Source organism: Leuciscus leuciscus (genome assembly GCF_965113295.1).
Source record: "Leuciscus leuciscus genome assembly, chromosome: 25".
NCBI lineage: Eukaryota > Metazoa > Chordata > Actinopteri > Cypriniformes > Leuciscidae > Leuciscus > Leuciscus leuciscus.
In genome coordinates, this window is record NC_138724.1 from 17130719 (window position 1) to 17150624 (window position 19906).

Below are 19906 nucleotides of genomic sequence, written 5' to 3' on the forward strand. Positions count from 1 at the left end.
GTACCTTTGAATGAGTGAGCACAGCAAAAGCCTATCAGGTGCCTTGACACAGGGCAGTTAAACAATGCCACAGTCATTAAGGGTCAAAGACCCTGTTTTTAAACCATGATTTGCTACAACCAGCCGAAATGAAATGCTATCTATTACTTTCAAGGAAATTATATAAAAAAAGAAATTTCTTTGATTTTACACTACACACTAGAAGTTCACAAGATACTTCAGATTAAATGTCTGGCTTTGTAAAGACTGAAGATCGCGCTACACTCCCACCATTAAGAACATTCCGGGGAGAACTGAACTGAACTAAACGGGTGGTATTGTTCGCGTCAGTTGTGTAAAAGGCAGAAAGAATAAAAGGTAATCTGAGAATCTTTCAGCACTGCAGAGACTTTTTGGAAACTTCAGCAGTGTCAGCAGATCACCAAAACTGACACTTTAAACAGTCATTAAAAACATGGTCAAAAAGTCCTTTAGTCCCTTAGACCCAATAAAACACTGAATTTCACAAGATTTATTATGGCAGTGAAGTTCTATTTTTTGTCGACAAATTACAGTACAATGTCATTGCGATATATAAAAGAAAAAGACAAGAATATACACATACATTGTATATATACAGGTGTGCACATAACTTTTTTGGTCTAGTTCTCAAGGGAGCACCTGGAGACGCTGCACTCAAAAAAATGAACTAGGAAGGTTGTGCACTTTCCATGATATATTTATATTTAGTTTACTTATAATAATTGTGTTTGTTGACTTGAAATGTTTTTTTCTATTAAGGTCCACATAATTATGTCTCAACTTAACCGTACAAAATCTTAACGTGTTGTCTAAACACAAACCATTTATGTTAAGTAAAAAATTCTTACATCCAGCGGGTGGCAGTATAGTGCGACGCCAACTGCCATTTTGCCCTAACTTAATTTGATTGTGTTCAATCTGCTTAATATGTAAAATGTAAGTTTACTTAATCCGTTTGTGTTGGATTACATGAATGATTTGTGTTGCATTAACTGAAACTGGGCAGTGCTTGTTAGTTCCCAGCATGCTTTGCATATGGTTGAATTAAGAGAGAATAAATGTTAAAATTAAATGTTATTTTATGTTTTTTTTTTGAGAAAATGAGAAAAGGGGAAGACTTGATAGTGTGTAATTGTGTTTAATGTTCAATTACATTGGAATTATTAGAACCATTTAAATTACAGTGGGTTACCATTGTGGAGAAGAGTGTAGCATTTTGTTTGGCTGTGGACTGATTTAGTTACTTTTAACTGCTTTGGTTTAAGGAGCATGTAAATCTTAACATTTAAGATATGCAATAGTCTATCAATTTAATTATGTGTCACTAAAATAAATGAAATATTAATGGATGAATGAAAATAACAAACACATAAGTTGGATGCAAATTAAGTAAATTAGTTGGGCTGTCACTATTAAATTAAGCTGTGTCCAACTATAGTAAATAAGTTGAATCAACCTTAATAAATTAAGTTGACCCAACGTAAGTACATTAAATTGGAATAACAGAATTGCATAATGCTGAAATAAAGCAAGTTAATCATGTGGAAATCATTTCCATGATTTTTTTTATGTTCATTCAAAGAGTTATTTTTTTTAGTGTGCTTGATACTCACACTTTACATGGCACACTTATCCTGCAAGGATACTGCTCTCCTCACTATCTTCTTTTCTCTCCAACATGTTTTACCATTTATGTGCACCCCTGTATATACGTATGTGTGTTTTTGTGTGGTATCTGTATAAAGTGTTTTTACTATATACTGTAATATTGTGATATGAAACATTACAGTAAGTATACAGTATTAGAGTACAGTGCACAATGTTGAAATACTTGCTCTGTCTACAAAATGAGTAAACAGTTGTTCTCCCAACATCAAGCCTCACCTTTCGACCCGCCTCAGCCATTTCAGGTCATAATTGAGAAAATGCTCCACAATAGTGTTCCCTATTTCATCAGAAACATGTATATGTATTTTGCCCTATCGACCTCTTCCTCTGCTTTGCCTCCCTGCCCGTCCACCACGCATCCATCCTCCCCTTCCTCTTCCCGGATGTTGACCCTGTTTGTTTCCTTGTTGTTCTTCCATTATTGTAACTCTGTGTTGAGGTCTGTCTGTGCTTCCCAATTGACGATTCATCTCTGAGCTATTTTAGAGAACCGGTTTATCATTGATCGACCTAATGCTTTACATTCCCCTTCATTAGTGAAATTCAAGATTCACCTGCGCAATTAATCAATTCAGGACACATTTACACAAAAAGTCTAATAGAAATGATGCTTGACGCATTATGACAACTATTTCAACCATTTAATGACTTTAGCAATGAGCTGCCTTGATGTTTTGAAGGGTAACACTCTTCAATTGAATCTCTGTTAGCAGAGAACCAGTATAATACATTTTGAGCAACATGACATTAGCTATTAATAATGTAGGAAACAGCAGACACTTGTACATAATCAATTGCATGAATGTACCAAAGCATTTGCAACTTGTTTAAAAGAATGAGAAATTACTTTTATGATGTGCATAAAACAAATGAACAGTTTTGAGAATTTCAGTTGTGATCTGAGAAATCAAAAGCGACTGAGAAAAACTAAAAGCAGAGGCTCTGTTCTTTCTTTTGATATATTGCACGTTCAAATATTCATACAACTAAATATTCTGGGGGCCATGAAAATTTTGTGAAAACTGTCAAAAATGTCGTCACTGGTTGGTAACTTTATATAAAAAAAGTTTTTTTCAAAGGTGGCGGGTAAAGAGTTAAAGTCCCTTTGTAGTCGATACTTTTATCCCTTAAAACTCATCTTCGATCACCAAAATGGCATATTTAAATGTTTTTTCCTGTGATTTTTTTTAATGCCTTTAAATAGCTTGAATGAAACTCTACACACTTGCTTAATTTAGTAATATGCAAATGAGCCCTGCCTCCACTCAGGCTCGTCTACAAGTCGATGTACCAGAATGTTAATGTGTTTTATGTATCGCTCTCTACGTTAAGACACATAGCGGTAATTAATATGATTAGCCTTTGGCTTGACTACATTATCAAACAGCTAATAATGTGTTGCTAATGTTAAAGCAGCACTCAGTAGCTTCGGGATTTCTTCGCTGTATTCTCGCTTTTTGCTCGCAGGTTTCTCTCTAGAGCTCCCCCCACAGCTTCGGAATAGATATTTGACAATACTGTTGTAAAAACTTGTTGGTGATTCTCAGACACCAGAGGCTATAGATCAACGACATCAAAGCAGATGGGACGTTCTTTAAAACGTCTTCTTCATTCGGGTTCGGACAGCGTGAGAGAACGCAATAATGACAGCATTTTAGCAGATTTCTTTTGGCCGTAAAGCAATTGTTTACATCGCGAAACCTGATATCACGCGATACTTCCTGACGCAGCGGCCGGCGACCCGCCGGCTCAAAGTTGCAAGTGCGTATTTCCGCTCACGGGCACCAGGGGGGTGCGAAACGACCACCACTCAACCCGAAATAAGTAATATAACCATTCCAATGACTCCGAAGCTGTTCAGTTAAGGTAAAAAAAGTTACTTAGTTCACCTTTAAACAAACATTGTTCCTGTCCTTCATCTCAAAATCTGTATCCTTAGAGACGCTTTGAACAACTCAGAACGTCAGTGGAGAAAAGGCATATAGTTCATCATAACATCGTAATATATGTCATATACAGTTACAGATTTCACCCGCGCTATCATGCTAATTGTACTCGCTTTTTCATACCAACAGAAACATATACATACATCCATATAAAAATAAAACCCGATTTCTCTTGAGAGTCCCCTGCTTTGCAGCAGTTGACGTGCTAAAGCCCGCCGGTCCGGCACGTTGATCTGATTGGTTACAATGTAGTTTGGGACGTATAAGAAACACCAGCGATTTCAAACCGCGTTTTTGAGACTGTCTTCAGATCACTGCAGTTTTAAAGAGAAAATACTCAGCAATGGTGTTGACTTGTGTATTTGTACACGTTTTGTCTTAAAGCATATTAAAAACACCACATAGATGTATAAACAACATTAAAAACTTAATTTTCACCACAGAGGGTCTTTATAGTGTCTTACTACAACTGAAACAAGACCTAAGCTCAAGGTGTTTTTTGTGGGGAAATTAATACATTCGTTTTTTTTATTTATTTTTTTATGTATTGTGGATTAAAGTAAATTTAAGTGATTTAATCCCTTAATTCCAACCGGTGTAAGCGACATACAAACCTGATCTGAAAGCTTTTCTCTAATATGTTTTCAAATGGCTTTGAGTGACACCTCTGCCATCTAAAGACAGTGCAAATGCAGTTTTCAGCTGGTCAAAATACACCAAATCTACATGTATATTATATAATACAATTTATAATTGGATAATTTCAGGACAACAACTCATTTTCTTTTCCCTTCAGGCTACAACATTTTCTAAATGGTGAGTTATACAATAAATGGATATATTCATTGACTTTTTTATTGACGTATGAGTACCAATGTTCTAAAGTTCATTCCTAATGACTTCAGTTTAAGCAATAGTTACAACTCCAGTGACCTCCACCCAAGCAAACATGAATAGTGACTTGCAATACAAATACAATACAAATGTCATTATCAATTCAGCTTAAGTTATAATAGGCCTAGAGAAAACAAACGTTTTGGTCTCATTGTTAATTGTAGAGGAGAAACCATGAGTGTACAAAAATGGAAACAGCTACCCCATGTGGCAAGGTAGAATTATTATTCAATTCATATAATCTTCCATTTTAACAAGGCGCTTACAACTTTCCTAATTTTTAGTCACAGTTTAAACTTGCAATTGCAATTTCATAGCTCACAGATTACTACAAAAATACCTGGCATCTTGCGATTTAAAAAACATGCCACGCAATAGTAAGATTTATAGATTTACATTGAAAGACTGGATAAGTCAACAAAAGCGTTAAAATTTTCAGTGGTCATAAGCAATTCTCAAATATGTGCATGCATCAAAAATCACAGCTGTATAACTTTTAGAATCACTGAATTCTCATTAATAATGCATTCATTTTTGTAGCTGATGTGTTTAAAGCAAATGTCTGACTGTATTAAATCCTTATACCCAAAATATACCCATCGGCTGACAAGTCAAGAAACTCTTAAGCCAGACACTGTTGAATGTTGACTGATAATTTCATATGTTGCAACAGCCCCTGACCCCCACAGCCGTGATGACATCTTTAGTGGTAAACAACAAAGTCACTCATGTTAACGTTTAACCAGCAACCTATAGAGTTAAAATACATCAAAAAAGTCCATCAAAGTTGTCCTAAGACAAGAACGGGTATTGTTCAAAATGTATAACTCTGATGAAAGGTTTTGATCCACTTCAAATGTTGACTACTGTAGTTAAGTGTACATTCAACAGCATCATAAAATTAGACGACAGAAAATAAATCATTTTTACACTTCAAAAATACATTTTTCGGGTTGAAACCATCACACTTTTAAATCAGGCAGAGAGTGTTAGTATTTATATTCTGGCGTCCCTGATGTTTTCTTAAAGGCACAGTATGCAAGTTTCTCCACTAGAGGTCTCTTATTCAAATTCGGCAGTCGTAATTACCGTAAATAAAGCTCTGTATGGTTTTAAGTCGCTCTCGCTGTACTTTGATGTCATACATTGATCGGTTGAACACACCTTAAATCTGATGTGACCAGGTGGTACAAGTCGTAGCTCTCAGTTTACATGTTGTTATTACAAGTTATACAATCATAAAGGCTTTTTAGAGTTCAGGGACATTTTACGTAGCTGTTTTTATAATGCTAACACGCCACAGTCGGCCACTGCCACTCCTTTCGTTTTGGTGTTCATGCATATTTTGCGATTAAAGTTCAATTTAACGTTCGCCTCCTTACGTTTGATTTAATTTCATTCTAATGAAACGGCCGAATTACTGTGAATTACTACTGAAGTGCTGAATTACTACTCATAGAGGTAACTTTATTGGACTAATTAAAATTATGGGGTAACGCAGCTCTGTTTTGCTTGATAAAAACAATCATACTAAAAATACATTTGTTCGTATTGAAAGTTATACCGTTACTCTGTGCGTTCGCTCGGTGGCTACGAGACACTGCAGTACGCTAGATCGATATTAGAATTTCATATTAATGAAAGCTTGTGTTGTTAAATGGCATTTAATTAAATGTTAAAACATTGTGTTCCTACAAATAAAGCTCTTTCAGATTATGCCACTTAAAATATTTTGAGAACTTAAATATCCAACTTAACTGAACTTAATATTTTAAGTCGAGCATGAACATACTTTAAGTTGTGATAAATAATCACAGCAATCCTTTTTTACAGTGCATGTTAGCCACTCGACAAAATAGTGTTGTCTGATCTACTTTTTGGGTACAAATGTGTTACTCGCAGTAAATCAAGAAAACGAGATTCAAATAAGACCGTGTTGAGCTATAAAACAATGATTCGTTTTCTGTTGATAAATGTGTCCAAACAGTTGTAAAATCCAATAAAACGTTATACAGTGATTTTGATGTTTCTTATTGGAAATTAAGGGTAACGCGAATATGATGTCATTAACAGATGACATGGGACATTACACTGTTTAAAATGGCTAATTTCTCTGGATTTAAACATTTTGGATAATGCAAGTACACGTCAATAAAATGTAAAACATTTTTGAATATTTTAAATGTTACATATTGTGCCTTTAATGAAAATTTAAGTTCTCAAAATGCATCAACCAGATCACTCACAGATTCCCCAACAAGGCTCCTCGTAAAATTCTTTATTCATAAACTTGATGCAAGTTTACAAATATACTGTACATGGTCAAAATTCTCTTATAATGGAAAAAAAACAAAAAAACAAACAAAAAAAACACCCCAGAAAGCATGCCAACAGTGTGAGCTTTAAGAACCATTCCGTGAAATGGCACCAGAGACGAGCTTTGTTATTAGTTAATGTGAGGTTCATGTTCGGTGTGAAAACAAAAAACAAACACAAGTCATTACTGTTCGGACAAGGAAACAAGAAAGACTAATCAGTCACAGAAATCTTGGTCAATGCGGACAAGCCCAAGTCAGCAACTCAGAGAACGCCGACGTACTTCTGAGATGAATTACCCCCTAAAAGGAACATCAGTCGGAAAGGTCTGCCTTTTCAAATCTCACCGATGAAAACCCAAGACCGAGCTCATCTCTGAAACAAGACAGCAGCAATTACTCGCAAAGCAGACACTTGAGTTACTCAAGATATTCCAGCTGTAATGGCTCTCTTGAATTACATTTACATGTGATTGGAGTAAAAGATTACATTTGCATCCATGTTAAAGATAATACGTATCCAAGAGCTTGCCTGTTATGGAAGTTCAAACTCAGGACTGATCCAAGAGGCACAATCACAACATTCTGTGCAAATACTAAACCCAAATGCCCCAAAATATTTACAACTGGAAAAAGTTGAAGTCAGAGGGGTGAGAAACAACAAAAACATAAGTTACATTTGATTGAGCACTCAAATTCAGTAAACAATGGAAATCTGATGCATTTTTATAGCCAGAGTCGTCCAATCACAAATGGCCTTTAACACTTCTTACGATGGAACCAAGCCCCATCATAAAATACTAAATAGAGGCCACAGGAAGCTGTTAAAACAATCCCTTCCTTTGCTTTCGGGAACTAAAGAAAGTCCTTGAAGTGGATAGGTAGAGCAAACGGACCGAAAAAGCATTTTCTAACAAAATGGATTTTCCTGAGTTTTTAATGGAAACCGCAAGACGCCTTCACATGCGCGAGCCTTGGACAGCCAGTTTTATAATACAGTCCAAAACAAAGACACAAAAAATAGGGAGGTATGGTGTATTTTGACCAGTTCTCTTTCGCCGTTAACGTTAAGACTTTATACTGGACGTTGAAATCCGAGAGGTAAAATAAACAATGCCTTGAGTTTTGTATGAATTGTCCATCTGGCATGGAAAGAAACAGTGCTCTTTTAGTGTTGTGCTATGAGAAAAGTATTATTTGCGCTCTTGAATCCATCGATGCTCACAAAATAAAACTGACAGTATCAAAAAAACTCTAGGTTTAAGTACTGCTGATCATGAGAGGTCCATGAGTAATGTAAACCTCAAATGTCTCAATCTGTAACAGCTGTTTTAATGGAGCAGAAATTATGAACATCTTTCAAAACAGGAAATAACAATTAAGGGTGGGAACAGAAAAAAAAAAAAGAGTTATGTTCATATCACTTATATAAATACAATTTTTAAGATATTACCCCAGTTATTTTGAGAAACATCAACCTTTTTCCCCCATTTCGAGTCCAAAAGTCCTCATGTGAAAACAACTCTGATAATTCCCCCACTTCACATAAACACCACATTTAAGACGCCTCAAATCCATTTACAAGTATACAAGTGGAGCTCTGTTCAACTATGGAGCCACGGCAAGATCCGCTTCGCCTTTTCAAAGCCAAAGCTTGCATTTGTCCATTATTGTTCAGATCAGCCACATGCTAAAAGCGAGCGCAAGGAAACTGAGTGGAGTTCATCCAAACGAGATCTGGAGCAAGAGTCGTATAAACGCCCCTTCTTCTCGTCCTCGACGTTATCATTAATATTAGGGGTTGCTTAAGAAGCTTGCGCATATAATTGTGGCAAACAATGATTCTTCAACAACATCAGCATTTAATGTACCAGTACATGTTAACTCAAAATGCATGGGGGGAGGGGACTCTATAGATACAAGAGCAGTGGCACATTGTCTTCACATTGTCTCTAGTTGCATCCATATCCTGTTTAAAGTTCAGTAAACCATCATTTAAAGTCCATGGCCAAAAGAATGTCCTTTAAAAGCAGACAGAGAGGATCAGATCCAGCATCTTCATCGAGCATCTCCATCTACGTAATAATCCTGAACAGAGCCATGCTCCAGTAAAAGTGAGGAGGAAGCAACAAAAAGTAGAGAAAGAAAAGAAAAACACATCTTTCTCTGATCAGACCACTTTGAAACGCCATGTTAGATGCCTTATTAGTACCAAGGCTCTTAAAGTCCCATCAGTATAGAAAGAATAAATGAGAGAGAGAGAGTGAGAGAGAGAGAGCATGAGAAACAGACAGAAATTCAGATGTCACGGGATATGGTCAAAGAGTCCAGCCTTGCAGGAGATAAAGGACGATGCAAATTTCCGAGCATTCCAGACAGCGAGAACGTGTCCCCTTGATGGTTTCAACTTACACGACGTCTCAAGCTGAAGAGGTGAAAAACATTAGTAAAATAAAGCAAAGGTTTGACCAGACATCCCATGTTTGCAGTGTGCAAGTGGATCAATTCTTCTACTAGCCATCTTCTTTAGGAGGTGTGTACCAGCCTAGAGGAAAAACATCAGAAAACACATCTGAGAGCGGTTCAAAGCGCATCAATTCTGTACCTCATTTAGTAGTTTCTCCACCTACCATTCTTTTCATGAATCTGAACCAATGATTTGTATGACTGTTGTGCTCTGGCAAGATTGTATTGATTCTGCACAAAAACAAAAGGGAAAGGGTCAACATTTCTGCAAGCAAATATTTTTGGTTTCGGATCATGAGGCGGCCAGACAAACCTTATTTGCTCCAAATTGCACTCTGGCTTTCCCTTTGACTAAGGTGGCATTGATTTGCATGATGACTGACTCTATTGAGTAGGCACTGCTCCAGCCCTATGATCAACGCCACAGATTAGATTGATTTTATTTCAGATTTAGTTCAATAGTTAAACCTTAAAGTGAATTCAAACCTGTTTTGTAAGTAGCTCCATACACAAGGCTCCTCCTCCAAGAACATAGCTGGATGAGAAAAATATATATATATCAGGACACAGCAAATTACTATGTATTCCTAACAAACTGTGATTCTGAAAATTAACATTATTTGTATAAATGATATTTTAAATGAATTTTCATGAAATTAAAAGCTTCATGAAAAACAACATGAATTTATAATTAAAAACTTTACAACTATGCATTCTAACATGCATACATGTTCTATATAAACATAAGTGCAAGTCTTTAAATGTAAATATTAATACTGGCAATAGAAAGGTGCTCACCCTCCAGACAGGACAGGAGACACAACCCGTACAAAGGGAGGATCAAAAGGAAAGTTATCCTGCCATCAGAAAGAAAGAAAACAAGACTTCAGTTGCGTAATCTTGCCTTTCAATCAAATTATCTTCAATCTGTATTTTTCTGTACAAAAACGAAACAAAACAACACTAACTTTATAAGAGAAATTGAGCAGAATGTAGTCCATGCCTTCTTTTTCCTTCAAAACCTGCAAGTCGCTGTGTAACGGACTGTCTGGGTCAACCCTTAAAACACGGAAGAATGATTTTCAGATAAACCATCATCAGCCTAAATGTTATTTCATTTGTTGTGCAACCATACTTACGTCCTTAACTTGACATGCCACTCATACAGGCTATCGTTGACTAACTCCACTGAATAGATACCTGGAAACGACAGAATGGAAGAGTAAACAAACAGATCTGTAACAGTCCCTTCACTAGAACAAGATAAAACTAATTTTCCATAATCATCTTAAGGTGCACTCCTGACGTAGAAGTGGCAGCTCCGAAAGTGAAGCTACATAAAATGAGGCCAGATTCCAAGATCAGATCACATACTTTGTGGAGAAGACAATCTCAGAAATGCGTAGTGATGGCGGACAAAGCAAAAACAAAAACAAACCTGGCCAAGGGAACTGTTCTAAATTACAGGTAAGTCATTCACTTAAAAGGCAACAGCCTACGTAGGCAGTATGAAGGTTTGGGACAGACACATGGAAAGGTCAAAAGTGAAATTACCTGTCTTATAACTCTGTGATCTATAGATCTCCCTGAGTTCCTTCATGAGGCGGTCAGAGGCCTGAACTGAACCGGACACTGCACCCTAAGAGACCAACAAAACAGCATTTAGGGAACAGCACTACAAGGCGCAATCTTTCAAATTATTGAATACATTATTATGCCTTTCTGAATTGACGGAACTGTCAAAAAATATTTGTTGTTGGATAATAAATTTGCCACATGTAGAATTTGAAACCTACAAGTAAGTGTATTTTTATGATGACAGTAACTGTAAAGTGAGTCTAACAGTAATGTGGTTATCAAATGTAGGTTAATCAGTCTGTGGTCTTGTTTTTATTTTTTTAGTTTAGTGAATTTAAAATCATTATTTTTGTTTGTTAGAATGTAATGTGATTTTATCCCATTTTTGCACATAAAATATATATATATAGCATTAGACTACGCTATAGGCTAGTTGTTTTCATTGCCTTCAATATGAACACTGTTTGTAGGACAATAATTGGGCAGGATGTGAAATAACTTTTTTATAAAAAAATTAAATACAGATTTTTTTTTTATTCAAGTAGAAAAACAGAAAATACAGAGATATATATATCGCCATTCACTCAAAAAATACAGAGATGTGATTTTTTTGGCCATATCGCCCAGCCCTAATTCACACAAAATTGTCAAAATGTCAACCTTGTTGAGTATATTCGTAAACACAGTCGGTTGTGTCTTAAGTGAGCATAAACATAGGATGCATGTGTAAATATTGGATCCGTACAGCTCTTAATGTGACAGGTGCCTAATATTCCTGCTGCTGCTGTTATTATATGTTGAAAGACAGACAGAATTACTGTAATGAGGGTTCATCTATATTAATACAGTGAAGATGGATTACTATTTCTGTACCTGAAAATCTAATTTAGACCTACATGAAAAACCTGAAAAGAACTTTACTTCATTTGTATATGTTCATTCTGTTATATTTATTTGTGCTATAGCTCGTAATTTGATTATTTGTTCTTATTTTATTACCGACTGTCTTTAACAATATTTAAAATGTGTATGAGTTAGGCTAGTAGTTTTTAGTGTCATAACCTTATCTATTAAGGTTACATGGATCAAAAACAAAAACAATAACTAGCCCATTTTTATTTATTACTTTTTTGTGTGGGTGCCAGTGAAAATTTTGGCAGGGCAAGTAAAAATTTCAACCACTGTCCCGACTGGGCCAGTAGAAAAAATCCTTAGCGTTGGACTCTGGTTGTCAGTGCTATTTTGCATCAATCAAAAAAAAGCTGCTTTTTTAAAAGTGCTCCACCCAACCCCAAAGTTAAATAAAAAGGGTACCTTACCGAATGGACACTTACGTTCAAGTGGTCCTGCCTCTGGTTCTTTCGGATTTTCTCCAGAATTGCCAGATTCTCCTTCTCGATGCCATCGTCCTCCGACTTTTTCCCATCGACCGGTTCCTCTTTCATGTCATAGTGGTCTAGATCTTCAATATCCTGCTGCCACAGCAACAAACAAAAGAACGTGTTAGGTATCATCTAGTCTTTCATCATAACTGGAATCATAAAGAAGCCTTCACATCCCCCAAAGCTTAATACCTCGGCCATTTCCTCTTCCTCCTCCTCTTCTGATGTCACTTCATCAGTTGTTCCATGCTGGGAACAACAAGAACATGAAACAAAGTTTACGTCAGCTCAAACACACCTTAAAAACGGGAAAAGGAAGGAGTGTAAGAAGGCTATGTAGGTCTGATTTGGGCTACCTTCTTGTCTTGACTGATGGGTCCAGCAGGAAGAGGCTGATCCAGCATCTCCACATCAGGATGCTGGGGCAGGTTATAGAGTCGGCATAAATCACAGATCAGCCTTTTCAGCTGCTGTAGGAGCTGCATAAGAAGAAAAAGTGGAAACAATGGTGAGGAACTTTATTAGAGAAAAACTAACTAATATAAAACAGCTAATCTACTGTAAAGCATTGGGTCACATAGAAAAAAAAAAAGCTAGATAAAGTGTGTTCAGATAAAGAAAACCGTCTCATCCTGACTGACCAATATGTGGATTTAGGTTCATTATGGATTGGGGCAGCACGATTATAGCACAATCATATTTGGGTCAATGCATTATAAAGCAGGGCTCGACAACAAGGACTGTCCAATAGCCCGGCGCCAGCGTGATCCACGCTCGGGACAGTTGACGAAACTGCACGAAGGATTGCTGCATTGTTACAAAAGTTGGTAACACTAGGGCTGTGACTGTGGCAGGTTTTTTACCACCACTGTGGTAATGGACTAACCACCGGTGGTGACGCAGCGTTATATATATATATATATATATATATAAATAAAACGTATATTAAATGTATAACTTGCGCCTTACCAAGTCTAATAACAAGCACAAACTGTGTTAAAAAGAATTTGACGTGCAAGTAAAAAGGTAGGCTATCCTTCCTACAGTGTTTATCTACTTTACCACAATAAAGAATGCTAATATAATAGGCCTACTTTAAAGCGAACCAAAGGAAGACACGTTTATAGTCCACTGCGAAAATGGGTGAGACGTGAGTGAAGATTTGGGAAAAGAAACGAGATTCCATGTCCAGTGGAATAACTAATGGAATATTGTTAAATACGCTGATAATCGGGAGACCAGATTGCAAAACCGAATACAAAGCCGACAAAGCTTAAATTTATGGGCTCAAGCACAACTCTCTCATTCGTCACAAATCCAAACGTTTGGCTGCGATGTAACTTTTAATTGCCAACCTATTATTTATTTTTGTAAACAAAGCTTTGTGCTTCACTCCTGTCATAATGTTGTTCATGTAAAACAGCATTCACATACCAAAAAATGTTTAGTTCACAGTACATTAATGTTAACAAATACAACCTTTGATTTTAATAACATTAGTAAACGTTGAAATTAATATTAACTAAGAATAATAAATGCTGAAGTAGTATTGTTCACATATTGAACGTATTGAAAGATGCACTTTCTGTAAAGCTGCTTTGAAACAATATGTATTGTGAAAAGCGCTATACAAATAAATTAATTGAATTCTTATTTCATGTTAACTAAGGTTAACTAATGAACCTTAATGTAAAGCGTTACCCAAAGGTTTCTCATTTGCATGTGTTTTTAAGCCTTGCCAATTAAAATATGGAAGCGCAAGACACAAGAGAACTCAATTCAGTACTTGCGCACTGTTTGAAAAGTTGTACACCCAGAGCGCATACACCCAGGACTGTGTGAGAATACTAAATTGAGTTCCCTTTCACATCTTCTCGTGCTTGAATGGACAAATTCACACAGAATTGTGTCTTGGTGAGAGTCCACATAAACATAGTTGGTTATGACTTAAGTGAACGTAAACAGTCGCATGTGTAACAGTAACAGTATATTGGATTGGTGCATTTGCTCAGTGACAGCAGCCTAATAAACCTGCTGCAGTCTGCTTTAATGAAAATCAAACAAAGGACAAAGTATTTGTCTTTAATAATACTTAATTTATATTAGTTATACTTGTAGTTTGTGGTGTCATAACCTTATTTATTAAGGTTTATTTGAAATAAATTACTTTGTGGAGGGGACAGTGAAAATGTTGGCATCCTCAGCATTGAAATAAATGTGCCAAGTTCTTAGAAATGTACTCTATTCTTGTTGGTTTCATATGAATTTGACAAACTACTATACCATTTAACAAAAGCTTGAATTAAATGATTATAATAATCTCATTTCTCTTTCAGCTGTGTAGACATTTTAATCATTACTATTTTAAAAAATGTTTCATACCAATGTTTTTTTTATTTCTATGATATCAAATCAGTTGCATCAACCTGACAGTTTTGACTTCCTGAACTCCCAAGAAATATCGAAATGGGTTTTGATTTAAAAACACGTTCTTTATAGAGAGGTTTTCAGGTCACTGTGTGTATGAATTGCATGTTTCATGTATTTTTGGAATATCATTACTCCTAGTGTCACATGATCCTTCAGAAATCATTCTAATATGCTGATTTGGTGAAACCTTTCTTATTATTATAAATGCTGAAAACAGCTGTGCTACTTAAAGACCCACTGAAGTTCCTTGAAATGCACAGCGTTATTCATTGTTGACGTAATTTCCACTGAAACCGGAAGACAGGGCGGGACAAATCAAACAGCTCCTCCCCTTTTTAAAATAGCCAATAGTGTTTTGTTTATATCACAGCTCAGCCAGAGCCATTGAGCTTGGTAAAGCTGCATTTGACAGTTTATGACAGCTGTCTAATAAATTTCCCTTTTAGATTTACTATGAAACTATTACTAAAGCAAAACCGTGAACATAATCATGCTGAGGATGTGTAGTTTGAAAAGTGTGTAATTTATGTTGGTTCACAGCATTGGTGCTATCTCTTCTACTCATCAATGCTGTTTCTAATGCCGAGTCTAACTTTCTCCACCATATAGCATTCTGTGCAAAATTCAAATGGGTCTGATATGTTTTCTAGTCTGCGGTGACTTGCGTATATGATCTGCTCAGTGCTATCGTGACTCTGGACCGGAGACGACCGTGTCAGCGCTGTGGCGGTTCGTATGCAACTAACGCAAAACCAGACTTCATTCGCCCCAATAGAAAGCATATTTCCACAGTCTGAATCATTTCCTATTCACTATACTGTGCATTATGTGCTATTCACCATATAGAAAATAGTAATTGTGTGAACAAGTGAGCAATTTCAGCCACAGCTTCAGCGTCTATTTATGGTGCAGGGGGCGGGACTCTTCAGATTCTAGAGAGCATTTGATTGGATAGAAAATCTGATGAGAAGCTGAAGTGCAGAGTGATGTCATCAAAATTGTTGATCCATATTGGTGGAAGTGAGAGACTTATATCGCTTGTAAAACATGATACATTTGTCTTTCAGGATTCAGATATATGTAGAAGTCTTACTGTCACATTACTGATCAATTTAAAGCATCTTTACTTAATCATTTCTTTTTTTTAAAACCTACTGACCACTAACTTTTGAACAGTAATGTACATTATTTTGTGTTGCATTTTGATGATCACATCTCATTGAAATCTCAGATAGCGGAAACACCTCCTTACCAAAGTATTGCCTCTTCTGACATCCTCTAGCCGTTCAAGGACTTCGGTCAGACTTGGGTCATCGGAATCAACGAACCATATTGGTGGCGTTGAAGGGTAAGACTCCTACAAAAACATCAAGAGTTACAACATCAGCATCTTCCTAATTGCATCCAAACCCGTTGCCCTTTCGCAAGGTTACTGAAGTCTGATCGGATCCATTCAGCCACTTGCATAAGAAGCCACATCAACAGCTGCCAAACCAATGAATCAAACTCATTTAAATGAACACCCAAAAGAGAGCACAGCAGACCTGTGCAGTGGAGTGTGAGTCAGAGCTGATGGTGATGTTCCTGTTTCTGTGGACCATGTAAAATCATGTGAACATTATGTTCCCATCAACTACTTTGAAAATCTCCTCCCATCATTGGAGGGACAAAATGATGGCGACGTGATTTGCTTCTGCTTGTCAGGACCACACACACACACCTTCACACACATCAAAATATAAACTCAGCGAACTAACTGACCTCAATAACACCAACACGGCAGCTAGTTGCACTGCAGTGGCGTTGCAGCGCGTTTTCATAACGTAGATAATGACCGTTATGACAACACCTCTTGATAATCTATTATACTTAATATTCACTCAACATACGTGCAAATCGTGTCCTCTAAATAGCTGTGAAAATGTCAGGAATCCCTCAAATTATTAAGTTTGGAAATGCGCTAATATCGCTAGCACACACCATTATTAATCATGATAGCAATGAGGAATTACGATAACAAATACATTGCAACAAAATTACGATAGATTTAACTGGATATAGAGTTGGATCATTTTTAAATCTACGCATTTCTTAACAGGCCTCGCTAAATGAAGAACTTCGACAAAACAGCCAATTAATTGCTAAATTAGATACCCAACATTATAACTAACTGTTAACACAAAATACGTGGTTTCATTACAACATGTACATTCAAAAATAGCATCTCAAAGTCGGTTTAGAAAGACAACAACGACAAAAAAACATTTTGTTCAAAACGTCGTTTAGCTAAGTTAGCTAATGTATCATTTTTGCTAAATTAGCACACAAGCGAATTACCTGCTAACTAACTTAACTGCTAAATCCACACCGACGCGGAATAAAACAAATATCCGTTTTATTTAACTATGTCGTGTTTGATATGATCAAATAAGCCTGAATATTAGCTGGCGAGTTTGTTTAGAAAAGACAGTTGAAGCGAGAGCCAACGCAGTTAACTTTGTTAGCTAATCAACTAGCAGGCTAAATGTAGCTCGGGCTAGGAGTGTGTACTTGTTTATCTGCCATTTTGACATCCGTTTGAGGATATACAATCGATTCTGATAGGTATAAATTATTTTATTCGCATTATGATGGATTTAATCGAGTCAAAGGGGGGTTGTGGTGATGTTATTTCACTCGGCCTTGTCTTGTTCGCATGTAAGCTACACAAGGCTGATGAATCTTACCGTGATGTTGCAGTGAATAATCAGCAGCTTTTCTCCTGTCACATTAAACTGGCAGCTCAGTTCATCAGGCTTCCAGTCGATTATTCTGAATCGCTCATGGTTTGGATCAAAGATTGACTCCAGGAACTTTAATTCGGCCTTGAGCCCCGACACCGACATCTTCCACTCATCTCATCAGCAGCCAGGCCGCGGGGGGAAGGGACGCGCACGGATACTGCGAGCGCGCAGCTGATCCCAGGGAGTGTGTGTGTGCGCGCGCGCGCACAGCGGAGGCTGGAGGAGAGAAACAACAAAGAGGGGGTGGGGAGGAGAGGAGCACTGAAGACAGGGGAGAGACCAGCAAACAACGCCCGCCAAACAAATAATGTGAGAGGGGCCATGGGGATGATGATGATGATCAGTATATACATGGAGGCTGATGGTTTTGTTTTCATATTCACATGAATGTCTTTTTTGTTTTTCTCGTCGACCATCCTGCATTAATAATAATAATAATATATTATAATTATCATCATTATTATTATTTATTAACCAACAGTAACCCGTTTGATCATCCACTTGTACAATCTATCATATAAAATAATTCAGTAAATAATAATAATAATAAAAGCCTACATTAAACATATATTATAATATCGTAGTAAGTGTTAATAATAATAATAATACACATATGAGATCTTAGTAAGTGTCAATAATAATAAAAATGATGATAATAATAATAATAATAAATATAACAATAATAGGTTAATAATAATAAAAAATCTATATCAAAATGCTCACTATGGTTTATTATTTTTTTAGGATGGTCGACTAGAAATACTTTGAGTAGGAACCAACAGTACCCCATGATCATCACCTTGCACTAGCATATAGAATATAAAACGATTTAATAAATGAATAATACATTAAACATATATTATAATATCTTAGTAAGTATTAATATTGCTAATAATAATCTATTGTTATTATTGTTTAGGATGGTAGACCAGAAATAGTTAGAGTAGGAACCAACAGTAACCTATTTGATCATCCACTTGCACTATCTATCATATAAAATAATTAAAGAAATAAGTAAATAATAATAATACATTAAACATATATTATAATATCGTAGTAAGTGTTAATAATAATAATAATGATAATAAAAAACACATCATAAGATTTTAATAAGTGTCAATAATAATTATATATATATATGTTAAATTATCATTATGATTTATTGTTTTTAGGTTGGTCGACTAGAAATAATGTGTTGTAGTCCATATGATCATCACCTTGCACCAGCATATAAAATGATTTCAATAATAATAATAAAAAGAATAATTGTTATTATTATTATCATTATTACTATTATTACTAAAATGTTTCACAACTATACAGCTGTAATCAAAACCTGCTGCATATTTGGTCTGATTTTGTAGTAACTGGTATTTTTGTGGGACATCCAAACGCTTGTAGGCCGTAAATCCGTTAAGCGTGTCTGGGGTTGATATTTGTCTCCATCTAGCGGCGCATCGGACAGTTTCTACAGAACGTTACTTAATTTCCGACAGGTCCATTTCAGTAAAAAATTAAATAAAAATATTATTATTATTACAAGCGCCTATCTAAAATTGTAACTGAGCGAAATTAGTATTAAATGCAAAAGAGAGCGATTTTATAGATCATTGCTTTTATAGATATTTTGCCTAAATTTGCATTATGACCGAAAGAGTGTTTAGTGGGCGCAGGGGCGTAGCCATCATTTCAAAAGTGGCTTAACCCTTATGTGCTGTTGGGGATGTTTTCATCCACTACGGGGTATTTTTGAGTCTTAATTTGGCCATAACTTTCTCCATGTTTCAGCAAATGGAATGATTTTTGGTGACTAATCTTATTTTGATACATATTTTGGGAAAATGCTTTGAAATTTTTCAAAAACTCAACAGTACACTGTGGGCAAATTTACTACCCTTTCGTTATGTTTCGTGGCTGAAAACAGCCACTACTTTAAACTGCTGTAAAAATGTATCAGATAAAAAAAAAATTTCAATTTTTTTTGCATAAATCTATTAATCAACCTCAGTCCTGCTCAAAAATACTAAATGTTTAAAAAAAAAATCTGGATTTTAACTCTTTAATTGCCAAATTAATAAATGATGTCACTGATTTGGGAAAAAAAAACACACAAAATGAAAAAAATGAATTGGGCGCGGGTGCGAGCATGGGCGTGTCGTGATGCACGAGTGACTGATTACCATGGAAACGTTAAAGTCACGTATGTAAATAGACTTGACTCTTTGGATTTTAAATCTCGATGTAGGCTATACACACCCGCCAAAACCTCAGCTTGTTGTGGACACACTTGCCCTATGAAAAAGTGCGGGGGACGAATTTACATTTTATAAAAAGTGTGTGTGGGGGGGGGGGGGGAACACGTCCCCCGCGTCCCCCGCGTAATCTACGCCCATGTGGGCGGGAGATAATTTGTCACTGTATGT

The 19906-nt window shown here is 36.2% G+C and overlaps 1 protein-coding gene across 4 annotated transcripts; it reads right to left on the reverse strand.

Moving 5' to 3' along the window:
• Positions 1 to 6792: 6792 nt before the first annotated feature.
• Positions 6793 to 17684, reverse strand: ube2q2 (ubiquitin-conjugating enzyme E2Q family member 2). 4 transcript variants are annotated; one of them, XM_082159186.1, is made up of 13 exons: positions 17427 to 17684; positions 15953 to 16057; positions 12627 to 12749; positions 12463 to 12519; positions 12223 to 12360; positions 10865 to 10949; positions 10450 to 10510; positions 10279 to 10369; positions 10109 to 10167; positions 9797 to 9845; positions 9624 to 9719; positions 9475 to 9541; positions 6793 to 9389 (listed from the first exon to the last, which is right to left on the reverse strand). In XM_082159186.1, the coding sequence occupies exons 1-13, from the start codon at positions 17583 to 17585 to the stop codon at positions 9358 to 9360; spliced, it is 1122 nt and encodes a 373-aa protein (XP_082015312.1). In that variant the 5' UTR covers positions 17586 to 17684; the 3' UTR covers positions 6793 to 9357. The 4 variants fall into 4 exon arrangements, with proteins under 4 accessions (XP_082015312.1, XP_082015310.1, XP_082015311.1 ...); XM_082159184.1 differs by having other exon boundaries at positions 12208 to 12360; positions 17427 to 17683; XM_082159185.1 differs by having other exon boundaries at positions 12223 to 12363; positions 17427 to 17683.
• Positions 17685 to 19906: the final 2222 nt, after the last annotated feature.

Coding starts and splice junctions, on each gene's coding strand:
- ube2q2 (XM_082159183.1), bottom strand. CDS start 17,585: ATGTCGGTGTCGGGGCTCAAGGCCGAATTAAAGTTCCTGGAGTCAATC. Junction 10,511..10,864: donor ATCACAGAGTTATAAGACAG/GTAATTTCACTT, acceptor TGTCGTTTCCAG/GTATCTATTCAGTGGAGTTA. Junction 10,168..10,278: donor TGCTCAATTTCTCTTATAAA/GTTAGTGTTGTT, acceptor TTCTGATGGCAG/GATAACTTTCCTTTTGATCC.